The sequence below is a fragment of the Oryx dammah genome, unplaced genomic scaffold (genome assembly GCF_014754425.2).
Source record: "Oryx dammah isolate SB20612 unplaced genomic scaffold, SCBI_Odam_1.1 HiC_scaffold_15, whole genome shotgun sequence".
NCBI classification, from domain to species: Eukaryota; Metazoa; Chordata; class Mammalia; order Artiodactyla; family Bovidae; genus Oryx; species Oryx dammah.
In genome coordinates this window covers 35,831,178-35,855,947 of record NW_024070199.1, presented here as the reverse complement: position 1 = coordinate 35,855,947, position 24,770 = coordinate 35,831,178, and the positions used below count along the sequence as shown (strand labels likewise).

The 24,770-nt window shown below is 55.9% G+C and overlaps 3 protein-coding genes and 1 long non-coding RNA gene across 7 annotated transcripts in view; 2 read left to right on the top strand and 2 right to left on the bottom strand.

Annotated features, from left to right (window-relative positions):
* Nucleotides 1-1,935, top strand: part of SLC15A3 (solute carrier family 15 member 3) — a 15,050-nt gene extending 13,115 nt beyond the window's left edge. The window contains exons 6-8 of the mRNA XM_040255901.1: nucleotides 125-283; nucleotides 1,079-1,234; nucleotides 1,713-1,935. Coding sequence (XP_040111835.1) covers nucleotides 125-283; nucleotides 1,079-1,234; nucleotides 1,713-1,867 — 470 coding nt within the window. The 3' untranslated portion in view covers nucleotides 1,868-1,935. The remainder of the gene's footprint in view (nucleotides 1-124; nucleotides 284-1,078; nucleotides 1,235-1,712) is intronic.
* TMEM132A (transmembrane protein 132A) lies at nucleotides 1,932-14,931 on the bottom strand. Of its 2 annotated transcripts, none has more exons than XM_040255900.1 (11): nucleotides 14,697-14,931; nucleotides 11,901-12,115; nucleotides 11,477-11,695; nucleotides 10,227-10,558; nucleotides 8,333-8,482; nucleotides 7,754-7,949; nucleotides 7,527-7,670; nucleotides 5,818-6,020; nucleotides 4,241-4,517; nucleotides 3,663-3,854; nucleotides 1,932-3,237 (listed from the first exon to the last, which is right to left on the bottom strand). In XM_040255900.1, the coding sequence occupies exons 1-11, from the start codon at nucleotides 14,794-14,796 to the stop codon at nucleotides 2,164-2,166; spliced, it is 3,102 nt and encodes a 1,033-aa protein (XP_040111834.1). In that variant the 5' UTR covers nucleotides 14,797-14,931; the 3' UTR covers nucleotides 1,932-2,163. The 2 variants fall into 2 exon arrangements, with proteins under 2 accessions (XP_040111834.1, XP_040111833.1); XM_040255899.1 differs by having other exon boundaries at nucleotides 7,754-7,952; nucleotides 14,697-14,906.
* LOC120874484 lies at nucleotides 13,682-15,983 on the top strand. Its single transcript, XR_005723658.1, has 2 exons — nucleotides 13,682-13,875; nucleotides 15,787-15,983. It is a non-coding gene; the product is annotated as an uncharacterized LOC120874484 (long non-coding RNA).
* Nucleotides 15,880-24,722, bottom strand: TMEM109 (transmembrane protein 109). Of its 3 annotated transcripts, none has more exons than XM_040255903.1 (4): nucleotides 24,500-24,722; nucleotides 18,919-19,172; nucleotides 17,911-18,013; nucleotides 15,880-17,494 (listed from the first exon to the last, which is right to left on the bottom strand). In XM_040255903.1, the coding sequence occupies exons 1-4, from the start codon at nucleotides 24,516-24,518 to the stop codon at nucleotides 17,103-17,105; spliced, it is 768 nt and encodes a 255-aa protein (XP_040111837.1). In that variant the 5' UTR covers nucleotides 24,519-24,722; the 3' UTR covers nucleotides 15,880-17,102. The 3 variants fall into 3 exon arrangements, with proteins under 3 accessions (XP_040111837.1, XP_040111839.1, XP_040111838.1); XM_040255905.1 differs by having other exon boundaries at nucleotides 18,919-19,163; nucleotides 24,566-24,722; XM_040255904.1 differs by having other exon boundaries at nucleotides 24,566-24,721.
* Between the last annotated feature and the right edge of the window lie 48 nt (nucleotides 24,723-24,770).

The following is a 24,770-nucleotide window of genomic DNA, read 5'->3' as shown; positions in this document are numbered from 1 at the left end:
CCCACGGACAGAGGAACCTGGTGGGCTGCAGTCCATGGGGTCGCAAAGAGTTGGATGTGACTGAAGAGACTAAGCACAAGCTGCCTACAGTGGATCTGACTGTATTCCTTCTCTCTGCCACCAGGAATCCTGGAGATGAAGCGTTTAGAATACATCAGTCACAACCAGACAGTGTCCCAGCAGATTGGGCAGGACACGTACTACGCAGCATCACTGTCCATCTGGTGGCAGGTCCCTCAGTATCTGCTCATCGGGATCAGTGAGATTTTTGCCAGCATCGCAGGTACCCTGGACCCCTCCCCAGCTCTTGCACAGGTGATGGGCTCTGCCTGGTGGTGCCTTGAAGTAAGAGGTTTCACGGGCTCAGCTTCTGGAGTTTGTCTTCGTGGAGGCAGGCGGGATCTTCTGAGCAGGGCTGCAGTCACCCAGTGGGGACTTGTCAGCACTAATTCCAGTGGGGATTAGAGGTGAATAAGACACTTCCCATACCAACTTCCCCCCAGTCCTCCTGGTGCCATGTTCCCCACCCTCTGTGTCTTTGCACTTGCTGTCCCCTCTACCTCCCTATTTCACAGATTGGACGTGAACTCCCATTTCCCCTTCAGTCTAAGGGGACTTAGACTTCCCCTCCCAGTCTAACTGCCGTCTCCTCCACAAGTCCCTCTCCAAGGCTCCTGGGCAGACGGGGGTCCTCTCTGCCATCCCTTTGTTCATGTGGCCCAGGGCAGAGGGAACAGGGGCGGGGACAGACTTTGGGAGGACTTCTGAGGTTGAATCAAAATGATGTGTTGATGATGGGAAAGCTGGGCAGAGAGGGTGGAGGAGAGAGAGGGTGAAGACCAGGCTGGCTCAGCGGTGCCATCACTGAAGTGGGAGACCCAGGAGGAAGGGACAGAGGGGAGACAGCAGTGTGGGAGCAGCTAAGACGACAGGTCCAGACAGGGAAGATGACCCAGGCAGTCAAGGGGCCATCTGGGGGAGGCCAGGAGTGGGGTTTGGTGGGGGTGGGTTGGGGGCTGCGGCCCAGTTCTCTGCTCCTTCCCCAGCCCCTTGGGTAATCCTTCCTCCCTCTCTGCAGGCCTGGAGTTTGCATACTCAGAAGCCCCACGCTCCATGCAGGGCGCCTTGATGGGCATCTTCTTCTGCCTTTCTGGGGTGGGCTCGCTACTGGGCTCCAGCCTGGTGGCACTATTGTCACTGCCAAGGGGCTGGCTGTACTGCCCGGAGGATACTGGTGAGTCTCGGGGGCTCCCCGGGAATGGGACACTGTTGGAAGGAGGCTTAGAAAGGGGGTATCAACGGCTAAGTGCTTTGACCCCAGGCAGAAGGAAATGGCACATTAGACTCAGGAAAATGGGGTTGGAGCCCAAACCTAGCCCACTGCCCACAGCGTGGCCTCCCCTCCATGGGCCTCCATGACCCTAACTATCCAAAAGGAGTCTATGAACTCAGCAGACCTCCAAGGCGCCTTCCTGCTTCTGGAACCCTGCCAGTCTAGTTAAGGGTCACCTTTCTTGGTCTGTTTTAAGCCCCTAAAAGAACAGCCAGCTAACAGGACATTGTAGACACCACAGGAAACACCCAGGGAAGCCCAGTGCTAGAGGACCATCTGCCCAGTGTGTTCAGATCCCACCCATTGCCCACTGTGACTTCAGCTGCCAGCCCCTTGAAAGCCCCACCTTGACCCAAACGCCAACCCCTCCTTTCTCCAGGGAACATCAACAAATGCCGAATGGATCTCTACTTCTTCCTGCTGGCTGGCATTCAGGCTGCCACAGCCCTGCTGTTCATCATAATCGCTGATCGCTATGAGAGGGCAGCCAAGAGCCCAGCCCCACAAAGCTGTCCCAGGAGGGACAGTGGCTGAACAGAGTCCCCATCCCCCACCTTCGCCTCTCTTTCCCCCAACACAGACAGTGGCAGTCCCCGGCTGGAGTTTCCTTCTCAGTTTATTCCAACGTTAGGATGAAATGGTTCTCATAAATAAGGGCCATGAGCCCTTCCTCATGACCCCGGTCCATGACAAGGGGCAGGGTAGAGGGGGCCTGGATGGGAGTCCCGGCGAGGGACAAGGCAGGGACTCGGATCAACAAGCACCAGAAGATGAATGGGAGGCTGCCCAGGCTGGGGGCCCACGGTGCCGGGCCAGGCAGGCTGGGAGGGTCAGGAGCTGCCCCGGATCCGCTCCATGTAGCTGCGCAGCTCCTCAGGGTCCTTCAGCCCCATGTCCTCACACACCCAGCGGATGTCCTCCTCTCCCGCCACCAGGATGGACTGCACAGCCAGAGCCCCCACCGGCTCCTCGGGCAGCTGGGCCGGGGGCGCTGGTGCAAACGTCACAAACTCCACGCGCTTCCTCCGCCCCCCGCCTTCCTTCCTGGCCAGGGTGCCCGAGGAGCTGGGGGTGCCTGAGGAGCTGGGGGTGCCCCCAGCAGGGGCCTGAGCCTGGGCCAGGGTCAGGGCCTCCCCTCCTCCCCCACTCTCACAGGGGCAGCCCCCCTCCCCCTTGGGTGGGCCAGGGGACTGCCGGTCCAGCTGGCGACTCAGTTCCTCCTGGTCAGTCCCCAGCCAGACCCAGTTGTGGGGCTGCGGGGAGGCAGGGTCAATGGCACCGTCGGGAGGCTCCTTGCGCTGGTAGCGCAGCACGAAGACCACGCCATTGACCAGGAAGATGAGGATGGCCAGACAGAAGATGCCCAGAAGGGCATACATGCCCAGCTCTAGGTCGGTGACCCGCTGAGGGGCGGGGACCATCTCCTCCTCTCCTTCCTCCTCCTCCTCCTCCCTAGCTTCTGCCTCCTCCTTCCCAGCTTCCTCCTCTGTCTGCTCAAACTTGCCCCTCACATCCCCACTGCCCCCCACGCTGCCTGCTGCCCACCGTCCTCCACCCACGCTGGCCCCTGGGGCTGGCGATGAGCTCCGAGCTGGGCTGGATGGGAGGGCAGGGGCTGAGGTGGGAGCAGGGGGCAGCCCCAGCCAGGCAGTGCCGGAGGCCAGGGGCACACGGTGGCGGCCGCGGCGGCAGGGCTCCGGGGGGTGCAGAGCCACGTGCAGGGGCAGCCCCTCAGTGCCTGCCCCACTCACCACCACCCGGAGTTGGGCACCCTGCTCCTCAGCTGGCAGCACGGCACCAGGCTCCTCGGCCGAGACGGACAGTCCCAGGTCATGGTGGTCGTAGAGCTCGGCGGGGGCCAAGGTGTGGTCAGAGAAGGACAGCCACAGGGAGAGGGCCACCTCCTGCGGGGCACACAGACACAGGCAGAGACATGCGAGGGCACGCACGCACGCATGCACACAGACCACTCCCACGGACACAGGCCACACGGAGGAGGAGAAGAGACCAGAGAGAAAACAGACACAGGCAGAGAGGGACAAGACACAGGGAGAGAGGGGACATGCGTCAATCACCTGTTTGCTACTTGGCCCAGGGTCTGAGTCATCGGGAGGGTCCTCAGTTAGAGCCCTCTAATAACCTCCCACTGCCACACTCCTGCCAGCCGCTGCTTGATCGCCGCCAGCCGCAGAGTGCTCACTACCTTACAGGGAGTCCGTCCTCATCCTGAAAACCCTAAGGTGAAGGGTGGAGGTACCTCCCATCCCTCTGGTTATCAACCCCCAGCTGGAGATGTCGACTTCAACCCCTTGACCCCGCAGCGTGTCACCTGCTTTGGGGCGGGAAGGGCAGACTGCGCCCAGCACGTGGCTGTGACCTCCCCAGGATGGGCAGTGCCCCGGCTTAGGGCCAGGGAGATGCCCATCACCGGCTGCACTCGCAGCTCCAGCACCGAGACCTTGTCATCCGTCACGGCCAGTGCCTGCTCCCCGAGGATGGAGTCAGACAACGGGGAGCGCACCTGAGGGCGAGAGGGAGTTGGGAGTGGAAGAGAGTTATCATCCACAGACAGTCTCTCCCCTCTAAGAGCCCAGCACCCCTACGGAGGGATCTGGTTTATGAGCTAGGCAGCTTTCCCACTTTCTGCACCCGAACCACACACCCTATACATACCTGGACCACAATCCCACTCCTAAGGGACAGTTTCCTCCTCTCTCAAGACCTGGCCCCCACACACCGACCCCCACCCTTCGTACTTTGAGGACTTCACCCCCGTCTGACCCAATCCCCCGTCCCCCGGGCTCATACTTCCCCAGGTGCACTCTGGGCCCTTCTGACACTCTTCGCACCTGCCCATTAATATTCTGGGAGTCACCTCCATACACCCTTTTCGGGGCGTCTGCTCACCTCGATGGAGGTGACACCGGGCTCCCGGCCCACCAGGACCCGGCCTCCCTCCAGCGAGGCTACGCGCGGGTCTTGCACGCGAGCGTGCGGCGCCACGAGGTGGGACACGTCCAGCAGCCAGTCCGGGCCGAGCAGATGGGTGAGGCGGCGGCCGCCGTCCAGCGGGTGGGCCGCGAAGGGGACGAGGAAGCGCACGCCGGCACGCTGGTACAGCAGGCGGCAGCCGCGGGCGCGCCGCTCCGCTTCCTCTACCCCGGCAGCCTCTGGCTCCAGCGCCCTGAGGGAAAGGGAGGCCCGGGGGTGGGGCGTCAGCGCGGGCCCCGCCCACGAGAGGCCCCGCCTCCAGGTTGGGGGGGCAGGTTATCCAAGCCCCGCCCACAGTCGCGCCTCAGTGGTCGCGCTTCCACCTGCTGACGCTGCGCTCCAGTCCCCTCTGGCTCCTAATTGGAACTCTTTGACTATGCCTGAGGCGAGGGAAACAGTGACAGACTTTATTTTGGGGGGTTCCAAAATCACCGCAGATGGTGACTGCAGCCATGAAATTAAAAGATGCTTACTCCTTGGAAGACAAGTTATGACCAACCTAGACGGCATATTAAAAAGCAGAGATATTACTTTGCCAACAAAGGTCCGTCTAGTCAAGGCTATGGCTTTTCCAGTAGTCATGTATGGATATAAGAGTTGGACTATAAAGAAAGCTGAGCACCGAAGAATTGATGCTTTTGAACTGTGGTGTTGGAGAAGACTCTTGAGAGTCCCTTGGACTGCAAGGAGATCCAACCAGTCCATCCTGAAGGAAATCAGTCCTGAATATTCATTGGAAGGACTGATGTTGAAGCTGAAACTCAATATTTTGGCCACCTGATGCAAAGAACTGACTCATTTGAAAAGACCCTGATGCTGGGAGGGATTGGGGGCAGGAGGAGAAGGGGACGACAGAGGGTGAGATGGTTGGATGCCATCACCAGCTCAATGGACATGAGTTTGAGTAAACTCCAGGAACTGGTGATGGACAGGGAGGCCCAGTGTGCTGCAGTCCATGGGACTGCAAAGAGTCGGACACGACTGAGCAACTGAACTGAACTGAGGCAAGGGACGCTCTGTTATTGGAGGAGACCTACGAGTGCTCCATCTCTAGAGGGCCTGGAAGGACAGATTCCTGAGGCCTGAGGCCCCCTCACCTTTGGGCTCTGGGGGGATCCCCTCAATACTTACTGAGCTAGGTGCTATCTTGAGGACACAGCAGGGAACGGAATAGACAAAGCCCTCACCTTCGAGGGAAGGAGTGCAGAGGGGGATAGTCAGATCACAAACAAGATTAACCTGACCACACGGTATGTTAGAAGTGATATGTACTATTAAAGAGGCAGGGAAGGAGGAGAGGAGCGGAGGTCAGCAGTTATAAACAGCTGTCAGAGGCTGTGTGAAGGGCAGGCGGGGCAGAAGGAACCGCAGACCACAGGGCAGTTTTTCACACTCCAATTCAGGTTTATGGCAGTATTCTGCCCCGCTCCCCGCATGCTCAGTCCCAGAGGGACTTCGTCAAGGCCAGCCAGCTTTCCCAGGGCTCCACTCACCCTTCCGCTGGGCCGGGTACCCTCCAGCCTCGGACCTGCTCGAGGGTGGTGTCAGTCACTTCGATGCGCAGGGGCAGCAGCGGGGCCCACACGGTCATCCGCAGCGAGGCCCGAAGCCGGCGCCACCAGAAATCCACCCGCACCCCGCGAGCGCCCCGGCTCTCCTTGCCAGACACAAACACAGCGTCACAGGCCTCGGACACCTGCGGAAGGGCAGAGGGCAGGGGGTGGGCTTAGCCACGGTGGACAGATGAGAGTATTCCTGACTCCTCCCCGTAAGAAAGGGTTAGGCTGAAATTCATTCTGTATTCTACTAATAAGGTATGGCTTCCTTGAGATTTTCCCATGCAGCCAAGATCCATTGCCCGGGGAGGTACCGCCCTTCCCTGAGTTTACCTGGGGCTCTTGGGGAAACTGGCATTTTGCATACAACAAAATCTTTACCCCAACTGGTAGGGGTTTGAATGCACAAGTTTGGCTCCTCATTCATTAGTGCTCTGGTAGAGAAAGGCTGAGGGCAAGGCAGGTTTATCCACCCACGGACTCTCAGGTAGGAACCATTTACATAATGCTACCTGGCACAGGTAGCAAAGGACACCTTCACTCAGGCAGCCAGGATTTAGGAAGTAAAGCCTCCGGGTTTCCCCCACTTAGAACTTTGATTGGGGAATGTTGCCCTGCCTTTTTTTTTTTTTTTTTTTTAACCTCACAGATTATTCCAAGGCTCCAATAATGATTGTCATTATTTTATCATTCTACAACAGAGCATGAGATGGTTGGATGGCATCACTGATTCAACAGACATGAGTGAGCGAACTCTGGGAGATAGTGAAGGACAGGGAAGCCCAATGTGCTACAGCCCATGGGGTGGCAGAGTTGGATGCGACTGAGCGACTGAACAACAACAAATATAACAGCAGGAGCTGCTGGTATTTCAGCCCCTGCTTTGCTGAATACAGTCCTAGAGTGCCTTTTTCTTTTTTCTTTTTTGATGTGGACCATTTTAAAGTTTTTATTGAATTTGTTATAATCCTGCTTCTGTTTTATATTTTGGTTTTTTGGCCGGGAGGCATGTGGGATCTTGGCTCCCTGAGCAGGGATCAAACCCACACCCCCTGCATTGCAAAGAGAAGTCTTACCCACTAGGCTGCCCGGGAAGTCCCTCTTAGAGTGTTTTTAATTCTTACAACATCCTTAAAATATATTTTCATTTTAAAACTTAGGACATGGAGGCTCAGAGAGATTGAGACTTGCCCACAGTCTCACAGCTAGTTGATAACAAAGATGGGTTTCAAACGAAAACTTTCCCACTGTAAGTACATGCTCTTAACCCTCCCATGTCAGTTCATCTGCCAATGCAGTAATGAATGGGAACATGCCTGAGCTGGGGGCTTTGGGGTGGTACAGCTCCCACTTGACTCTGGAGAGAGTTGGTGGGACCAAAGCTGGGGTTCCCCTCGTGAGGTCACTGGTATCAAGAAGAAGCTGCTCTCTGGGACTCCCTTGGTGATCCAGTGGTTAGCACTCCATGCTGCCAATGCAGGGGCCACAGGGTCAGTTCCTGGTCAGGGAACTAAGATTCCACATGCTGTGCAGCGTGGCCAAAAGATTGAAGTAAAGAAAAAGAAGCTGTTCTCTTGGGGACCTGATTGGGGAAGGAGGAACGCTGCGTGTGCATCAAACAGGAACAGCCCCCATATGCCACTCACCTGCAGGACCTGTGTGTTGGCCGACTCACAGCCGATGTGCTCTGTCACCTCCACCAGAGCTCCGCCACTGTCCACGGTGACAAGGCGCACAGGGACGCGCCGTGGCACTCCAGTCAACGGTGCTGTGTTCACGAGCTCCTCAGCCTGGGGGTGCAGGAGAGGCTCAGCCCCAAGCTCTCCACCTCTCGTGCCCCCAGCTTGGCCGGGAAGAGCTTCGGACCCCTTACCTTGGCCAGTGGGACGAGGGCTCTTATGTCCCGCTCCGACACCAGGATCTCCCACACCATTTTGTCCTTCTCTGCTTCGGGGGCCTGGCCTGGGTACTCCAGCTGCCAGGTGACAGGGCGAGTGACCGCCACGCCCCCACTAGTGCCATTCTCCACCAAAAAGTCCACCCACAGGAACTCGGACAGTTCAAGGGGGCTGCTGGCCAGAACAGAGAGAATCTGAGTGCTTGCTAGCAGTATTAACAGCCTGGAAAAATGGACACATGTAGTGGGAGTGGGAGATGGGGTAGTGGCTGTGAGGGTTGTGACTGGGGGGCCAGGACAGGTTGATGTCACCTGGAATAAGACTCACAGACACTGTACCTGGCATGTGCCAAAAGATGGATAAATAGTAGCTGAGTGAAGGAAAGATATCTGTTTTGTGCTGCTTCCTTGAAGGAGACTGCTCTCGTGCCTGACTACATGAGAATACAGGGGGCCGCATGGCAGCCTCCTCCCCTCCCGCCCCAGAAATCTGCCCACTTGCACTCTAGGACCATCCTTCCCCCACGCTACCCCTCATGGAAAGAAAGTACCCACCTGGAATTTGGCTCCACTGGCCCGACTCTATGGCAGGTGATGAGCGTGGTGTGGTGCTTGGAGCCCTTGAAGCGGTCCAGCTTGGCAGTCCAGTGGGTGGGCTGGGCCAGGCGGGCAGCCATCACGTGCAGCCCCTTCTTTACCTTGATCCTGGGGGAGGGGACATGGGTACAATTTGTCAGGGGTGGGGTGGTGTATGTTGAAGTGCGGGCTGGATTGGAGCAGGAAGATAAGGTGCTCTGGTCTGAATCTTCTCGTCACCACCCTCCAACCCAAGGGGACTCATCTCCATGCAGGTCCTGTCTGTCACACAGCTCTCCTCATTCACAGAGCACTTATGACTTCCCACGGTCCACAAGGTCAAGTCTTAGCCTGGCATCTGAGGCCCTCCAGGGTTGGTCAGTCCAGTTTCTTCTTCAGTTGTGACATCTCTTCATTGCGCCCTTAACTGCAGCTGCTCCCAAAGTACACATCCACCATGCCCCTTCCTGCCTCTCAGACTGTGCTCAGGCTGTGCCTTCAGCCTGGTCTGCCCTTCCTTCCTTAATTCTTTTTTTAAAAAATATTTATTTATTTATGCTGCACTGGATCTTAGCTGGTCTTCCCTGGTGGCTCAGATGGTAAAGAATCTGCCTGCAATGTGGGAGACCTGGATTCAGTCCCTAGGTTGGGAAGATCCCCTGGAGGAAGGCATGGCAACCCACTCCAGTATTCTTGCCTGGAGAATCCCCATGGACAGAGGAGTCTGGCAGGCTATATAGTCCATGGGGTTGCAAACAGTCGGACAGGACTGAGCGACTAAGCACAGCACAGCAGGTTCTGGATTGTAGCATGCAGGATCTTCAATCTTCATTGCAGCATGTGGAATCTTTAGTTGCAGCCTGCGATCTCTTTTACTCGTGGCAGGAGAGATCTAGCTCCCTGACCAGGGATGGAACCCAGGCCCCCTACATTGGGAGCATGGACTCTTAGCCACTGGACCACCAGGGAAGTCCCTGACCTTCCTCTTTTCACCTGCTCATTCTTCAAGCCTCCAGCAACACAGATACCATTTTCTTTAAAAAGCTTTCCCGGTGACAGGATGAATTTCCCCTGCCTCCACCCTCTAACCCCTGCCCCTGCAGAACTGGGTATGGTATGATCCAGTCCATGTCCATGCAGCCCCCTTCCCTACCACTAGGGGTCCCTCAGGGCCGGGGGGAACCAGGCCTTGCTCTATCCTGAGCTCCAGAGTGGAGACACAGGGCTTGGCATCTTTTAAGAGTCTGGGAAAGATCTAATGATGGTGCTAGTAAGCAGAAGAGAGCGGGAGACACAGGGGTGGGGCACACACAAGCAGTAACAGTGGGGTGGGGGAATGGCTGGGGCGGAGTGGGGAGGACTTCCTAAAGAAAGGGACATGAAAAGGAGGGCCTTTCTATGGCAAGGAACCAACTCTGTCCAAAGGCTAAGGACCATGGTGAGAGTGGCCAGTGGGAAAAGATGTAGATGAATGGGACTGGGGCAAATACCTCTCCTGGGGCATCCAAGCATTAACCACCCCCAGGCACCACACTTCCCAGTTTCTAAGTCCTCTTCCTGTTTCCCTCCCTGGAGACACAATTGTGGGCAACCCTAGCCCACAGTTGTAGCATGCAAATGTAGCACTCCTACAAGGAGTCTCAGAAAAGTGCTGGGGGGAGGGGAGCTTCCTACTTCCAATTACAAGTTCAAAGTCTTGCCCAATGGCAGGGTCCTGCCTGCTACCAGTGCCTAGCCTGGAGGGGGTTTGATGGACCCATGTTTTGCAGAGGTCAGGGATTCCATAAGGACCCCAAGAAGAGGGGGCACCTGCCCCGTCTTCTTGCAGAAGTTCCCTGCCTCTGACCCATCCCCAGGGACACAGGCAGCTCACCGCAGGGTCAGGACACCAGCTGTGAAGTTGTGCCGAAGCAGGAGGGTGGCGCTGAAAGGCTGGCCGGGCCGCACAGGCACATCAGGCACCCGCAGAGTCACTGCCTCATCCAGGGGCACCTCTTGGTGCTGTGGGGGGTCCGCTGGGCGCAGCTCCACACTGCCCACTGGGAGGGCCTGCTCCCTGGGGTCTTCCTCCCAGCCGGGGCCACAGCCCCCAGGACCCTCAACTGCTGGCTCCAGCGTGTAGGCCAGCTCTGCCCGGGTGGCCAAGCCCTGGGAGAACCAGTGTGAAGGGAACTCCAGCTCCACCACGCAGGCACCCAGGGATGGCTGCCAAGACACAACAGCCATGGTCAGAGTAGTTGGGGAGGGGAGCCCCAGCACCCATCCTCTGGTGGGAAACCCAGAGCTGGAGCGGTCCACGGACACAGGGCCAGCATGGGCCAGAGACGCAAGCAGGGGACATAGCCAGCTGATGACACGACAGGCTAGGTCTTAGAACACGTCCCACTGGCCATTTTTCTACTTTTGGGAACATTCTTATTCCAAAGTGAACCAGCCTCAACACCTCCCCCTGATCATGCCCCAGGACTACCCTGACTACAGCTCAGGCTTCTCAGAACCTACAGCCCACAGAACACCTCTCCTCAGTGGAATCCCGTGCTAGGCTGCCAAAGAGGGGAAAGTGCAACAATAAAAGCAATACTAGCAATAATATAAACACTCGCTGAGGGATTGCTCTTGTGCCAGGCATTGGGCCAAAAGCTATTCTTGCATCCATCTCATTCATTCTTTTCTTTTTTTTAATTACTATTTCTGTTTTGTTTTGGCTGCACCACACTTCACAGCATGTGGGATCCTAGTTCCCTGACCAAGAACCAAACCTGTGCCTCCTGCATTGGAAGGGCAGAGTCTTAACACTGGACCACCAGGGAAGTCCTCATCTCATTTCTTTATTCCAGCTCCATATGAGGTAAGAATTTCTATTATCTCATTTTACTGATGAAGAAACTGAGCCTCAGAGAGATTAAGTGACTTGCCAAAAGTCATGTACAATGGACTGAACTCCTCAAGGGGCCCCAAATAACACAGCCCTGTGAGAGCTAGCAGAGCAGGAATGGAATCAGGTGGTCTGTGACCCCCAAAAGTGGTGACCTCCCAGAAGTGGTGAGCCCTCTCTTTCTTTTCTGGGATCACCCTCTGGCAGGGACAGCAGCAGGGCCAACCCAGGTGGGGGCCCCCACTCACCTGGAAGCGGCAGGCTCGGTGAGCAGTGCCTGCAGGGTGTGTGGCATGGAGCCAGGCACAGGGCAGGCTGCCAGGCCCTGGGGGCCAATCCTGCCCTCTGAGGTGGAAGAGGACACGGGCGTGGGGTTCTGCTGGAGTCACGGCCACTTCCACTGACACGGCCCTCACGTCCCATGGGACTGGCCGTTGGTGTGGCTCAGTGACCCGAGGAGGGACCACCTGGAGGGAGAACGGGGGTGCTCAACAAAACAGGGGCGGGGGAAGCGAAATCTCAGGCTAGTAAGAGAGAGCCTTGATGGGTCTCCTTCTCCCCCTCTGGAAAAGGGGGAGCGCGGCTAGGGCTGTGGAAGGGCCCTGAGCCACACACAGCAGACCTCGGCTCTGAGTCCCGGTAGCCCAGGAGTCTCTGGTGGCGCCTCCTTACCTGCTGAGTGGCGAAGGGTGGGTAGGAGGCCCGGAGAAGTGGCTGGGCCCTGGGCCAGGGCTGCAGGAGCAGAAAGGTCTCAGATCGGGAGCCCAGAGAGGAGTTGGCAGGGGGGTAGCGGCCCACCTGCTGCACACGGAAGTACTCAGGGGCATCCAGGAGTCCCAGGGCTGCCGGCAGGTAGACTGGGTCCAGGGGGTCCTGGTCACAGTCCACTAAGGAGGGAGAAGGGGTAGAGGTGGTGGCAGCTTCAGAGCAGGCAAGGGCTGAACCCAGCTTTGTCCCAGGGCACAGCAGTCGTGGGCAGTGGAGGAAGAAAAGGGTTGTGAGTCCCATTCTCCCAGGATGTTGGAAGGGGGAGTCTCCCTATTTCACAGGTAACTGGGGCTGGGATTTGAATCTCCATCTAGGACTGACTGCCAGCTTCTGAGTCACTCCTGCCTTCCACAGACCCAGGCCTTCCTCCCACCAGCAGAACTTCTCAATGTCTCCTCTTCCCCAAACCGCTCCTGCCCTCTACCTACCTGCCTCTGACACCAAGGCATTTGTGTGACACCAAGCCCTCCCCAGACAGGGTCCATGTGATAATAAAAGATGGTGATGAGGTGAGCTTTCTAGAATTAGAGACCCTTCCTCTGCCCCTGGGTCCTTGGCAGGACTTGGCTGGGCATCCACCCTTGCTGCCACTGTGTCATCACCATGGCAACCTTGCACTGGTTTCCCAAACTTGCTCCTTTCTACGCCATCCCAACCGGGTATTGGAGTACAAGCCCAGAATGGGGTAGGGGGCAGGAACCCTACGGAAGCCTGGGGAGAGAGTCAAAGTAGTCAACACTCAAAAGGGCAAAGGGCCCCTCAGAGCATATCTGGTTTGTATCAACTGACTACTAGCTAGCCCTAATAATAATTTTTTGAAAGTTAACTGTGTGCAAGTTACTATTTTAAATGCTGTGCATATGTGAATGCTTCCGTGTTCTGTAATAGCTCTGAGAACTAGGTTTATTACTATTAATGCCATTTTATGGTTGTAGAAAATGAAGGTGAGAGGTTCAGGGACTGGCCTGAGGTTCCATAGCTGGAGTGCGGTAGAGTTGGGAGTCAAAGAGCCCAGCCACCCACCATTACACACCCTGTGTCTCCACCCTCCTCCTCTCTCCACCCTGGGCTGCTTTCCAATGCGCCCCTGCGGGCTTCACTCCCTAGACTGTAGGTCTCTTGTCCTCGCCTCCCTCCTCCTTCAGGGCCAAGAGTGAATGTTGCCTCCTTCTTTCGGAAGCCCTCCTTGATTGCTTGCCCTCTCACCCTGGCTGCCTCCTCTGATTTAGTTTTCCTGTCTGTTGACCAGGGGGCTTGTCACACTCTTCCCAGAATCGCCCATTCCTGGAGAGCCTGGGAAACTGAAGTGAAAGTCCCTCAGTTGTGTCTGACTCTTTTCGATCCCATGGACTATAGTCCATGGAATTCTCCAGGCCAGAATACTGGAGTGGGTAGCCTTTCCCTTCTCCAGGAGATCTTCCCAACCCAGGGATCAATCCAGGGCTCCCACACAGCAGGAGGATTCTTTACCAGCTGAGCCACAAGGGAAGCCCTCTGGGAGCCTGGAGACCGGCATTTACATCCTAACTCTGCCTTGATGAAGCTTGGGTCAGTATGCTCCTCACCTGTAGGAGCATTTAGTGACACGGTAGCCAGGGGAGGGCTTTGTAAACCGGTGGCACACTGTCTGGAGGAGGGGTTGTTGCTGCTGCATAATAGATGTGACAAGCCTTTCCTCTTCTCTCTGTGTGAGGGGCTATTAGGGCTCCTGCTGGGGCCCCAGGGAGGGGAGCAGGTGGCTGAAAGGAGCCCTAGAGCCAGTTCACTCTCAGCTCCACTGCTGGGCTGGGGGACTGGATGGTTTCAACCTCCTTCAAGACCCTTCGCTCCAAGCAGCCTGTGGTGAGAAGCTTCACTCCCCCCTCCCCAAGTGTAACAGGTGAGTGACTGTGGCTCCCTGGGGTCAGACCCTGGCTTCTGGTCCTCTTGTCTACTCCACTGCCTGGATAATTACAACATGCTCTTGTGGCCTGACTCCCACGGACTCCCATCACTCAGAGTTCAGCTCCCTTGTGAGGGAGGGGGGCGGGGGCAGAAAATGTCTCACTATCCGCCCCCGCCCCCGGCTCTGGCATCATCCACCTAGCAGCCTCAGTCCACGCCAGGGGCAGTCTGACTCCCTCCCCTGGGCTCCAGGGGAGGCTCTGCCCCTCCTCCAGGGATCCCCATACTCAGGAAGGCACGGATGGGGCAACCCCTGGAGACTCCAAGGTCAGAGAGCTCCTTGGCGCAGGGGGAGCTCCTTGGCGCAGGGGGAAGGCAATGAGGATCTCTCAGGTCCTGAGCAGAGGGGAGGGGGCCAGGAGCCACAGGGCTACAGCTCTCTGGACGGCCAATTAGGGAGTTGGTGCGCGCGGGGCAGGGGGCAACCAGGTTAGACGTCCCGGCTAGAGGGGAAGCTCGCGGAAGGTGCGGGGACTCGGCAAGGGTGGGAGGATGACGCACGAGAGCCCGGGGACCGTGCTGGTCCTGGACCAGGAAGGAATTGCCAGGTTATGCAAGTGAGGGAAGCAACAGAGGCCCGCGGCTGGGGGCCAGATCCCGGGGGTGAGACCTCTCCACCCTCGGGACACGCTGCCGGGCGACCCGGCTCGGGGCTTCGTCCCAGAACTCGTAGACTCCCGGCTCCCGAGCATCCCTCGTCCCCGGCCTCAGTTTGGGCCCGGCTGCCCCTCGCCCCGCCCTGTCCCTCCCGCTGACCTCTCTCGATGTCCAGGGCGAAGGCCACCAGGAGGCAGAGCCAGGGGCCGTAGGGCCCCCGGGGAGCCGCGGCCGCGCGCCCCGCCATCCAGGCGCACATCCTTCCCAAGGAAGGCGGGGACTAGGCGGGCGGCTCAGGTGGCCGCGGTCCGCCCGGCATCTCCCGGCCGGGTGAATCCCCGGTGCTGCCTGCCCGTCCGCAGGTCCGCCCGCCCCGCGGCTGCAGTTCCCAGACAATGGAGCGGGAGCCGGAGCTGGAGCAGGAGGGTGGGAGGGAGCGAGCGCAGCTCGCGGGCTGCCCCTCGGCCCCGCCGGGTCCTAGTGCCCCGCGGATCCCGATCCCAGAGCGCCTCCTCGCTAGAGGCTGGCCAGAAGGCCACTTCCCTGGGGACTGATTTGGCTGTGCCAAGGGACAGGACGAAGTGTTCGGTTCGATCCCTCTCTGGGAAGCTCCTGATCAAGGAGGAAAGAGCCATGTCCTCTGCTTCATCCCCACTCCACAAGCAGCTCACCTGTAAAGGCATCTGACACCAGAACCAGAATTCAGGGATTTAAGGAACAGAGCTCAGGAGTGGAGAGGGGATGAAAGAGGGCCCATAGGGCCAGGGGACCACTGCCTGGGTTCACGAAGCCCTATCCCTGCAGGAAGCCTGTGGGCCTAAAAGTGTGAGGGCTCCTCTCTGCCCCAAGGAGGCCTGCCTCCCAGGTCCAGTCTCCTGGCCCAACTTCCTCTGCCAAGCAGTGTTGGGAGTGAGTGGTCTAGAGCGGGGCACCTGGCTCCTGGGCAGTTTAAAAAGGAAAACCCACACCAGGGCCCCTCCATGAAATAACTGATCCATTCCATGGGCCCGGTTGAGAACCATGGTGGGGATGCAGGGAGGGCAAGCCAGTCTCTCTCTGGCTGGGGGCCAGCCTTTTCCGCTCCTGCACACAGGGATAGAGGCGGGGCCTTCCCTCCTCCCCTACAGGCACACTATTCTCTGGAAGTTTGGGAATGGGGCACGCCCTCCTTATTCCTCAGCCCAGGAGGGAAGGGTCCCTGGTACCAGCTTTCTTTCTCACTCCCTTTCTCCCTATTTGGCACCTGCAGGGAGAAACTGAGCAGCTCCGCAGAAATGGGTTTAGCTGGAGAGGGAGCAATCAAGGCAAGCCAGACTTTTAGCAAATACATTTTATCCGGAAAGAGATAATAAAATAGCGTGCACTTTATTTAAAACCAACCAAGCGCCAATAAAAATATATATATATATGTATCACTGCAGCTGTGATTCCATTTCAACCTCAACAGTAAGAACTGGGCATTTCTTTACTCTTCACATCGTGTGCAGGGCCTGGCAGAGGAGGCCACCCACCTCCACCAGAGCCTTGGAGGAAGAAATGAGTGGCCCCCCCACAGTGGGGACATCTCAGCTCCAGAGCATGAGAAGGGGCTGTGTGGTACATCTCTGCTGTCTGTGCTGAACTCCTCCTGGCCCGCTGATCAGCGACTCCTCGGTGGCAATGACAGAGAGAGAGATGGAGAACTGCCTGGAGCTGTGCAGACAGGAAAATGAGTCCTCCATCCTCCTTCCTCCTTCGGGGTCTCTGAAACCCCCACGGGGATCTCACAACCATCGCAGGGTCCTACTTGCAGGCACAAGCCTACAAAGCAGTCATCTTTTGCTCTGGCTGAAGGGGAATCAAGAATCCGAGAGGAACCACTTTCCTCTTGACACAAAGCAGCCACAGGACAGTTTCTTACATACAGTATGGCAGCAGCAGGCAAACAGAGGACCCCGCTGGCTCGGATTAAGGCACTTGTAACAGACTCAAGGTACGTTCCAGCCCCCGCCCCAAGTGGGAACTTCCTCACTTCTGTTTGCCCTCAGGCCCCATAGGCCTTGCCTCTCCCCAACCCCACCACAGGGCAATGAAAGGGACAGGAGTATGCCTTGAGGGACTGGGGTTTGGTTGGAGTACAGGGCTGGGAGGAGAAGACAAACAAGGATGGAAGCAGGGGACTTGGCAAAGGAGGAGGCAGAGAAGGACAGGAGGGAAAGAGCACTGGAGAAAGGCAAGTCATGGCTGAGTCATGGAGGCCATCGGCAGTGATCGGGGTGTTCGCTGAGAGCGGGTGCAGAAGCTGGCAGGAACCCCCCCGCCAACCACCTGCCCTGCTAAGACAAGCTGGGAGCAGAGAAAGAATGGGGAGAACCAAGCCCAAACAAGAGAACCTCAGAGGACAGGGGCCCTGAGGACAAGTCGGGGCATGGTCTTCCTCTCTCGGCTAAGGGGGCTGCAGAAAGAAAGGTCTGAAAGGTTCAGAGACAGGGCGAGAAAGGGGCAGGGGGCTGGAAGGAGGGTTGTGCGACCCAGAAGCAGCTCGGCTCTTTGGTATGATGCAGGGGGCGGTGTCCAGCGACCATCTCACTCCTCCTCCACGTTCCGGGGCCCCTTGACCGCTCGCCTCTGCCGCCAGCGCAGTTCCTCCACCTGGCGTTCCAGCCCCCGCACCTTGGCCTCCAGCTGGGCCCCCGAGGCGCGGGTGCCAGTGAGCCGGCTCAGCAGGGCATAGAGGGTCAGCAAGGCCAGAAGGAGCAGTGCCCGGGTGGAGGGGTCGGGCACGGACCTCACCAGGGCCACAAAGGCGGCCAGGAAGAGGGCAAGCTTCAGGCCCCACAGGATCCGCCCCAGCAAGGCCAAGACCAAGCCGAGGAGCACTGACAGCAGCCAATAGGCAACCAGGGCGCCTGCTCCCCACAGCAGGAAGGTCTGGACTTGGCCGGGGCTGAGCTTCAGGCCCTGGGTGAGGTGATCTCCTGGAAGGGGAGAGAGGCATAGAATCAGCCACCCTGGCACGGTGAAGGGAGTGGGGAGAGCTGTCAAGGACCAATAAAAAGAGGAAGAGCCAAACCCCCTTAGCCAAGGAAAAACCCTCAGGTCATGGAGCTTAAATCTCAGCATCGGGTCCAGCTGACTGTGAGCAGACTCCTTCCCTTGGTTGAGTCTGTTGCATCTATGAAATGGGACTGAGCCTCTGTGGGTGCTGGTTAGAAAAGACGCTATGGCTTAACGCAATGCCACAGTTAGTAGCCTGCTCTTAGGTTTGCCTCTGGAGAGACCTGGGAGGAGTTAAACAGCTAGGGAAAAGTCTAGACCTTGAAAAGATAAACTCTCATAAACAGGAAGTGACACCCTAAGCTCCAGCTGACCTAACCAGTTCTCTGCCACTCACCTTCTAGCCCCAAGGCGTTCAGCAACTGAGCAGCGATCCCAGACAGTGCGAAGAAGGCCACGGAAATGGCTGATGAGATGGCCCACATTATCTGCGCCAAGGTCTGTGGGAAGAGGAGGGCACAAAATGAGTCCATAATTAATGATGTTCTTCTTTTCTGAGCCTCACCACCACCGGCCAGGAACGCCTCCACCTGCTTCTCGGCCTGGCTGAGGGGTCCCTTCCACAGCCACCTTCCGGTGCATGGCAACGGGCCATTTCTCCTTCCTGAGCTGGAACCCATGACACTGGGGCCCTAATTCAACTGATGTGCTCAAATACTTTGGTGGTGGTAGCGGGTGAATGTGGGTGTGTGGGAGAATCATCAAATCCCTGAAGCAGTCACCCTGTAAAATTTGGTGGGGGGTCCGCCTAGCCTCCCAAGGATTGAAGGTCTGGGAAGCAGCATTCCTGAAGGGCTAGGATATTTCAGTGACAACGAAGTCAATCAGCTCTTCTGTATTATGGATCTTATAAATGGTAAGATCTTTGTTTCAGGTATTCAGTAAGACCTATCAAAAGTATGCGGCAACATGCTTGGGATGCCACTGGGTAGAAGAGACAGCCCTGCCTTAAAGCCCTGAGTCATCCCCACTCTCGCCTCTCCAGGTGAAAATATGGACTCAGGTCTTGATATTTGGCCAATTTAAGACTTTAGGTCAGATTTAGACCAAAGACAGACACATCGTCACCAGTGACAAAGGTTTACAAAGATGGCTCATTTCCCAGTCTTTCTGGCGAGAAAAGGCGGGATAAGGGAAAGATGGGGGTGGAGCTAAAGGCTCTGGGGTAGGAATGAAACAAAGGGGGTACAAAAGGCAGGGGCTGTCTGGCTTCATTCCGTGGAACTGGGGGGCTGTCTGCCCCACGGATTATGATACAGAGGATGTGGAGTCAAGACAGGTGGCTGTGAACAACAGCTCCTCTGTCCTCAACGTGTGTGGTCACAGCAGGGAACACTCTCCTTACCTCGGAAACCAGGTGCATGGTTTCTGCCCCAATCCAGTCGTCCAAGGTTCCCCGCACAGAGCCACCGATCTGGCTCAAGAGATCAACCGGGGCCTCCCTCTTCTGCTGTCCTGGCGTCACGAAGTCTCGATGTGACTGGGAAGATGCTGAGTGCAGGAGCAGGAGGGCCACAGGCACCATCAGGACAACTTTGAACAGATGCTTGCCCCATGGCAAACTGCTACCTGAGCCTGCCATGGCTGGATCTGTCAGGGTTGAGGAGCATGACATGAGCGAGGGCCCGAACTGGCAGAGAAACCCAGTGTCCTGGGCATGACTTGCCCCAGCACCCTCCTCCACCCTTCCCTGTTAGTTGAAATGCAGAACTGAGACTTTCAACCTCAGCTGGGTACAACCATCTGATTCACAGGTTCCTCTTTCACTTTCTTTACTGTTTGCATATTAATAAACCAGTAAGTATACATCAGCGCCTTAAGGTGGATGAGAAGATCTCTCTGAGGCTTACTCCAGTTCTAAAAACCTGAAGGCCTGCCTTTGTGTATTAGGTGCTTTGGGCATTGGGGAAAAAAAAAAAAATTATAAGACTATAAAGCTTTGTCCCCAAGGAGGTTATAATCTTCTTTAGATAAAGCTAATATATATATTTTACAAACTTAAAAATGGCACTCAAATAGGATTACCTCTGCATAAAGATACACAAGAACACACTGTACACAGGCCATTTGTTCTGCAAGAGCATCATGTGAGATGGTCCTTATCCTCCTCACCACTATGGGTAGAGAGGAGAAGAGACCAAGACTTAGAACTTAAGCATCTGCCCAAGGTCCCTGGGGCTAAGGAGGAAGGCCAGGATTTGGACCCAAACTTCTGCTTCCAAATCACAAGTGAAGGTGGATCACAACTGAAGGTGGATCACAACTGTGGTTGCTCACTGAAAACATCTGGAAGCTTCACAGACTATTGATGCCTCTGCCCTAAGACAGGAGGTTCTGATGTCACGGTGAGTAGTGCCCGGAGTTAGACCTGCAAAAGCCCCCCAGAGGATTCCACTGTATGAAGTCAAGATCCACTCACGCTGAATGACCTCAACTCCCCAGCCCCCAACGGAGGCAAAGAGTTAAAGCACAACTTTTAAGGAACAATATTATTAATAATAAAAAGTTAACCATGGGCCACCTATCTCATTTAATCCTCACAACAACCCATTAGGTAGGTACTGTTCTTACCCCCCGGCCCCGGGGGGGGGGGGGAAGAAACTGAGGAAGGATAGGTAGTAAGTAGGGGAGCCAGAATTTGAATTCAGGCACACCTGACATCAGGCTTCCCTGGTGGCTCAGCGGGAAGGAATCTGCCCGCAGTGCAGGAGACAAGGAGACAGTGGTTTGATCCCTAGGTTGGGAAGATCCCCTGGAGGCGGGCATGTCAACTCACTCCAGTATTCTTTCCGGGAGAATCCCATGGACATAGCAGCATGGCGGGCTACAGTCCATGGGGTCACAAAGAGGTGGACACTGAAGCAACTTAGCATGCATGCACGTGACATCAGCACCCTCGCATATACCGTGCTGTATCCTCTCCAACTTAAATCTCACAAGTGATTTGGAAAGTCACACAAGAGATTATTCACGAGCTAAAATAGACTTGGCCTCTACCAATCCACTCCATGAATTACTGGTGATAATTCACTTAACTGCTTTGTGTTTTATGCTTTGATCTCCCCTGTAATGTGATGCTGTAGGCAAGTTAAGACCCAACAAGTATCAACTCATTGAAGTACCAGTGGATTTAGCCAAGAAAAACGTTTTCAGTTCCAACTTCTATTTGCTACCGTGCTTGAGAAAAGTCAAACAGTACCGGCAAATTCCCTGTTCTCTTCCAGGCTCAGAAATGAACCTGCAGGTCCTGGGAGCGTCAGAGATTTAGCCTTGAGGAGCAGAGGCTTAGCCAGGCCCCTGAGGCAGGAGCAGTCAGGTGTTTGTTTTTGTAGCTACCAGGGCCCTCAGGTAGTCAGCCAGAAATCAAGAAGGAGAAGATATTCTCCTTGTTTAGTGGGAAGGAGGGTCCAAGAACCAGTTATAAAAATATCACGTTTGGGGCACTTTCTGGCACAGGAGCAGCTGCTCTAAATCCCTCCTGAGACCTGTAGGATCAGGCAGGCTGCAAAACAGGCAGTTCAGAGGGAACAACCTCAGGTTGGGAAACCTTCTACTCTTTTTCTGGCACAAATCAAGAACCAGATGGTTCCTGCCTGCCCGTGGTCAGAGATGAGGAAAGCACAGGTCAGTTCCTGGTCTTTCTGGGTCATGACCACACTGGGGACTTAATGAGCAGGGTTGCTATATTGGGTTGGATTCTATATCCAAGGACCTCCACCCAGAGGGATCCGATGACGTCTCCTCCTATCTAGAAGGTCAAGGTGACGTGAACTGCTCCCCACCCCCACTCCCAACTGGAAGCCTCCTGCATTCTGTGCCAGCCTCAACCTTCAGGCAGCCATTTGCTTCAGTCCAGGGGAGTTGTGTGCTCAATCGCTCATTCGTTTCTGACTCTTTGCGACCTCATGGACTGTAGCCCGCCAGGCTCCTCTGTCCATGGGATTCTCCAGGCAAGAACACTAGAGCGGGTTGCCGTTTCCTCCTCCACGGGTTCTTCCCGACCCAGGGATCGAACCCACGGCTACTACATCTCCCGCACTGGCAGGCGGATTCTTTACCACTGAGCCACCTGGAAATCTGAGGAGACCTGGGGGAACTTGAAATAAACTCTCCACAGTGAGGCTGGCATTGCCTGCCATTCAACCTTTGGCAATGTACCAGAAACCAAATCTAACCCAATTCCGGAGTGAGCCCTTTGCAGATAAGAAAGATTAGTGGCTATTCCCTTTCTTCAAAGGATTCCCTGGTGGCTCAGATGGTAAAGAATCTGCCTGCAATGTAGGACACCTGGGTTCGATCCCTGGGTTGGGAAGATTCCCCTGGAAAAGGGACTGGCTACCCACTCCAGTATTCTTGCCTGGAGAATCCCATGGACAGAGGAGTCTGGCGGGCTACAGTCCATAGGGTCACAAAGAGTTGGACACGACAGACTAACACTTCTACTTTTCCCTTTCTCTTCAAATTGTTTTCTTTAACAGGATTCCTCATTTCTCCTTCAGCAAGGGTCTAACCCATCACCATGATACCTCCTCACTTCATCACAACCAAATACTTTTGATAAAAAGAAGCCATGGGAGTCAGGGGCTGCAGCAGCCACGAGCTCTGAGAGGAAGGATGTCTTAAATGTCTCAGCAAATAGCAGGCACTCAACAACAAATTGTGTGTGTGTGTGTGTTGCTTTATAATTTACAAAGTACTTGTTCTTTCACCATCTCATTTAAGTCCACAACAATCTTATAAGATACTGCTATTTCTCCACATTTACTCAGAAAACTATGGTTTAGAGAGATCAAGTGTTGTTCAAGTTCACACAGCAGGATGGGGACCTGACTCCAGAATCCAGGGTCTAAACCGTGCCCTTTTGCTCCTTCCACACCCCACCTACCCTGCCTCATTAAGACATGGTCGCTGCCCTCAAGGAGCTTAAAGTTCTGCCCCCAAATCAACCACCTCACAGACAGAGGACACTCAGATTCCCACAAGGAGACCACCCACCAGATGATGACCCACCTGCTGGACTCACAGGTCATGGTTCTGCAGCAAAAAGCTGGGTCTAGACCTGCCACTTTTGTTTAGGCAGCAGCAACATGGCTTGGGCAGGGACAGGCTGAACTGGGGAAACTGCTTCATTTAACTGTGGTAGTGAGAAGGAAATGGCAGCCCACTCCAGTGTTCTTGCCTGGAGAATCCCAGGGACGGGGGAGCCTGGTGGGCTGCAGTCTATGGGGTCACACAGAGTCGGACACGACGGAAGCGACTTAGCAGCAGCAGCAGTGAGAAGGCACTGTATGTTTAGCTGTGATTTGCTAAGAGGGTAGGGTGGGGCGGTCCTCAGACTCCCTGCCAAGGCTCCTTCCTCCTGGTCGCTTCCTCTCACTATAAATCACAACGTGACAGGAGGGGCAGCTGATTTTGTGCCTTCTGCCAGTCCTGATTTCCCCATCATTATAGAAACTGCCCCCATGGAGCAGCAGTTCTCAATTGTGGTTGCCATGAGAAGGGCTTGAGCCTCCTCAATCTGGAGTGTCTGTCCCACCTGCACCCTCCAGCCCCCGGGGCTTCTTTACTGGGACTCTCCCCAGAGTCAGGTTCAGGCTTTTGTTTTCAGAGCTCCTTGGGGATTTTTGATGCATAACAGGACAGCTGCCACAAATGATCAGCAGCACAGGGGAAGTCTACTGTTCCGGCAAAGCCCCCAAAATGCAGCAGTGTACAAAGCACTCTAGACTTTTCTGTCCCAGGCTCAGTTCTGCCACACATTAGAAGCCACTACTGGACTCCCCTGGCAGTCTAGTGGTTAACACTCCATGCTTCCAGTGGAGGGGGTGTGGGCTCAATCCCTGAACAGGGAACTAAGATCCCACATGCACTGCAGCGCGGCCAAAAAAAATAAAATTTAGAAGCCACTACCTTCTACCTTATTACTTAACTAAGTTTCAGTCTCCTCAAATCTAAAATGGGATCAAATGAGGTTAAGAGTTAATGCAAGTAGTTAACATGTTTCTACAAGAACTTTGTAAACTATAAACATCTATAGGAAAGTTGTAGCCCACAAAATGCCAATTTACCACTCATTGCACTTAGCATAATTTAGCAGTTTTTATGCCTGCCTTCCCCAACAGACTTTGAACACCTCCCCTTCAGACGTGACAGCTAATCTTCCTTGGAATCCCCAGTGCCTAGCACAGAACAATGACTAATAAATGTTCGTTAAATGAGTGTCAGAAGCCCGCCAAGAAGCGGTGAGCATGACAACGGAGAGCCATGGAGAGGTACGAAGAGGACTATTTTAAAGTTGATCCAAATATGCAGCGGCCACTCAAAAAGCACAGCTGCGTGGAAAAGGAAGCTCCTAAACCGGGCGAAGCTGCTACTCGGGAGTATGAAGTCAGCATCCTGGCAGGTGGGGGCAGCCCCCGCTAAACCCCTAACAGCTGCTGCCCAGCAACTGTTTGGGGGCAGGGCGACGAGCAAAGGGGCAGCTTCCCATGCGCATGGCGCCTTCCCCAGGGCCCGGCCTCCCCGAGCCAGGGTGTCAGTGGCATGCTTGTGCTATTTCGAACAGCGTGTCCCCTGCCAAGGCTGCTGGTGACGTAGCCGGCAAGGGACGCCGCGCGGCCCAGGGGTTCGGGGTACCCCCAAAGGGCTCGGAGCGGGAAGTCGAGTCGTAGGCAGGAGTCGGGGTCGAGGGGCTCAGCGCTGGCCTCGTCCCGCAAACCTGACAGCCGCGTGTCCTCGACCGGACCTTGGAGCAGCACCGCGAACTCTTCTCCCCGGAAACGCGCGCCTCCCCTGTTACTTAGTAACGACGCCCCCTGTTGCATAGCAACGAGGATCCGGGTCTACAGTTAAAAGACTGTCCGCCGCGCGACTTCGGACCCCTCCCCACAGGCGCTCTCCAGGCCTCGATGCCTCCGGGCTCCCACCTGTAGCGGCCGCCGCCATCCAGTCCCGCGTGCAGCCCCCGAGCCCCGATCTCAGCTTGCACTCACCGGGCTCTTGCCACCGCTGCTCTCCACGTGCGACTTCACTAAAACGCGGCACTACACCCGCGTTTTACAACACACTCAACTCTGGGGCGTTGGTTTATCGTCTGCGCACGCGCAAGGCGGGACGCGCCCGGTCCTGCGAGCCGCCCAAAAGGCCTAACGCCGGTGCCGGTCAGCGCATGCGCTCTACTCTCCGCTTGCGTATTTA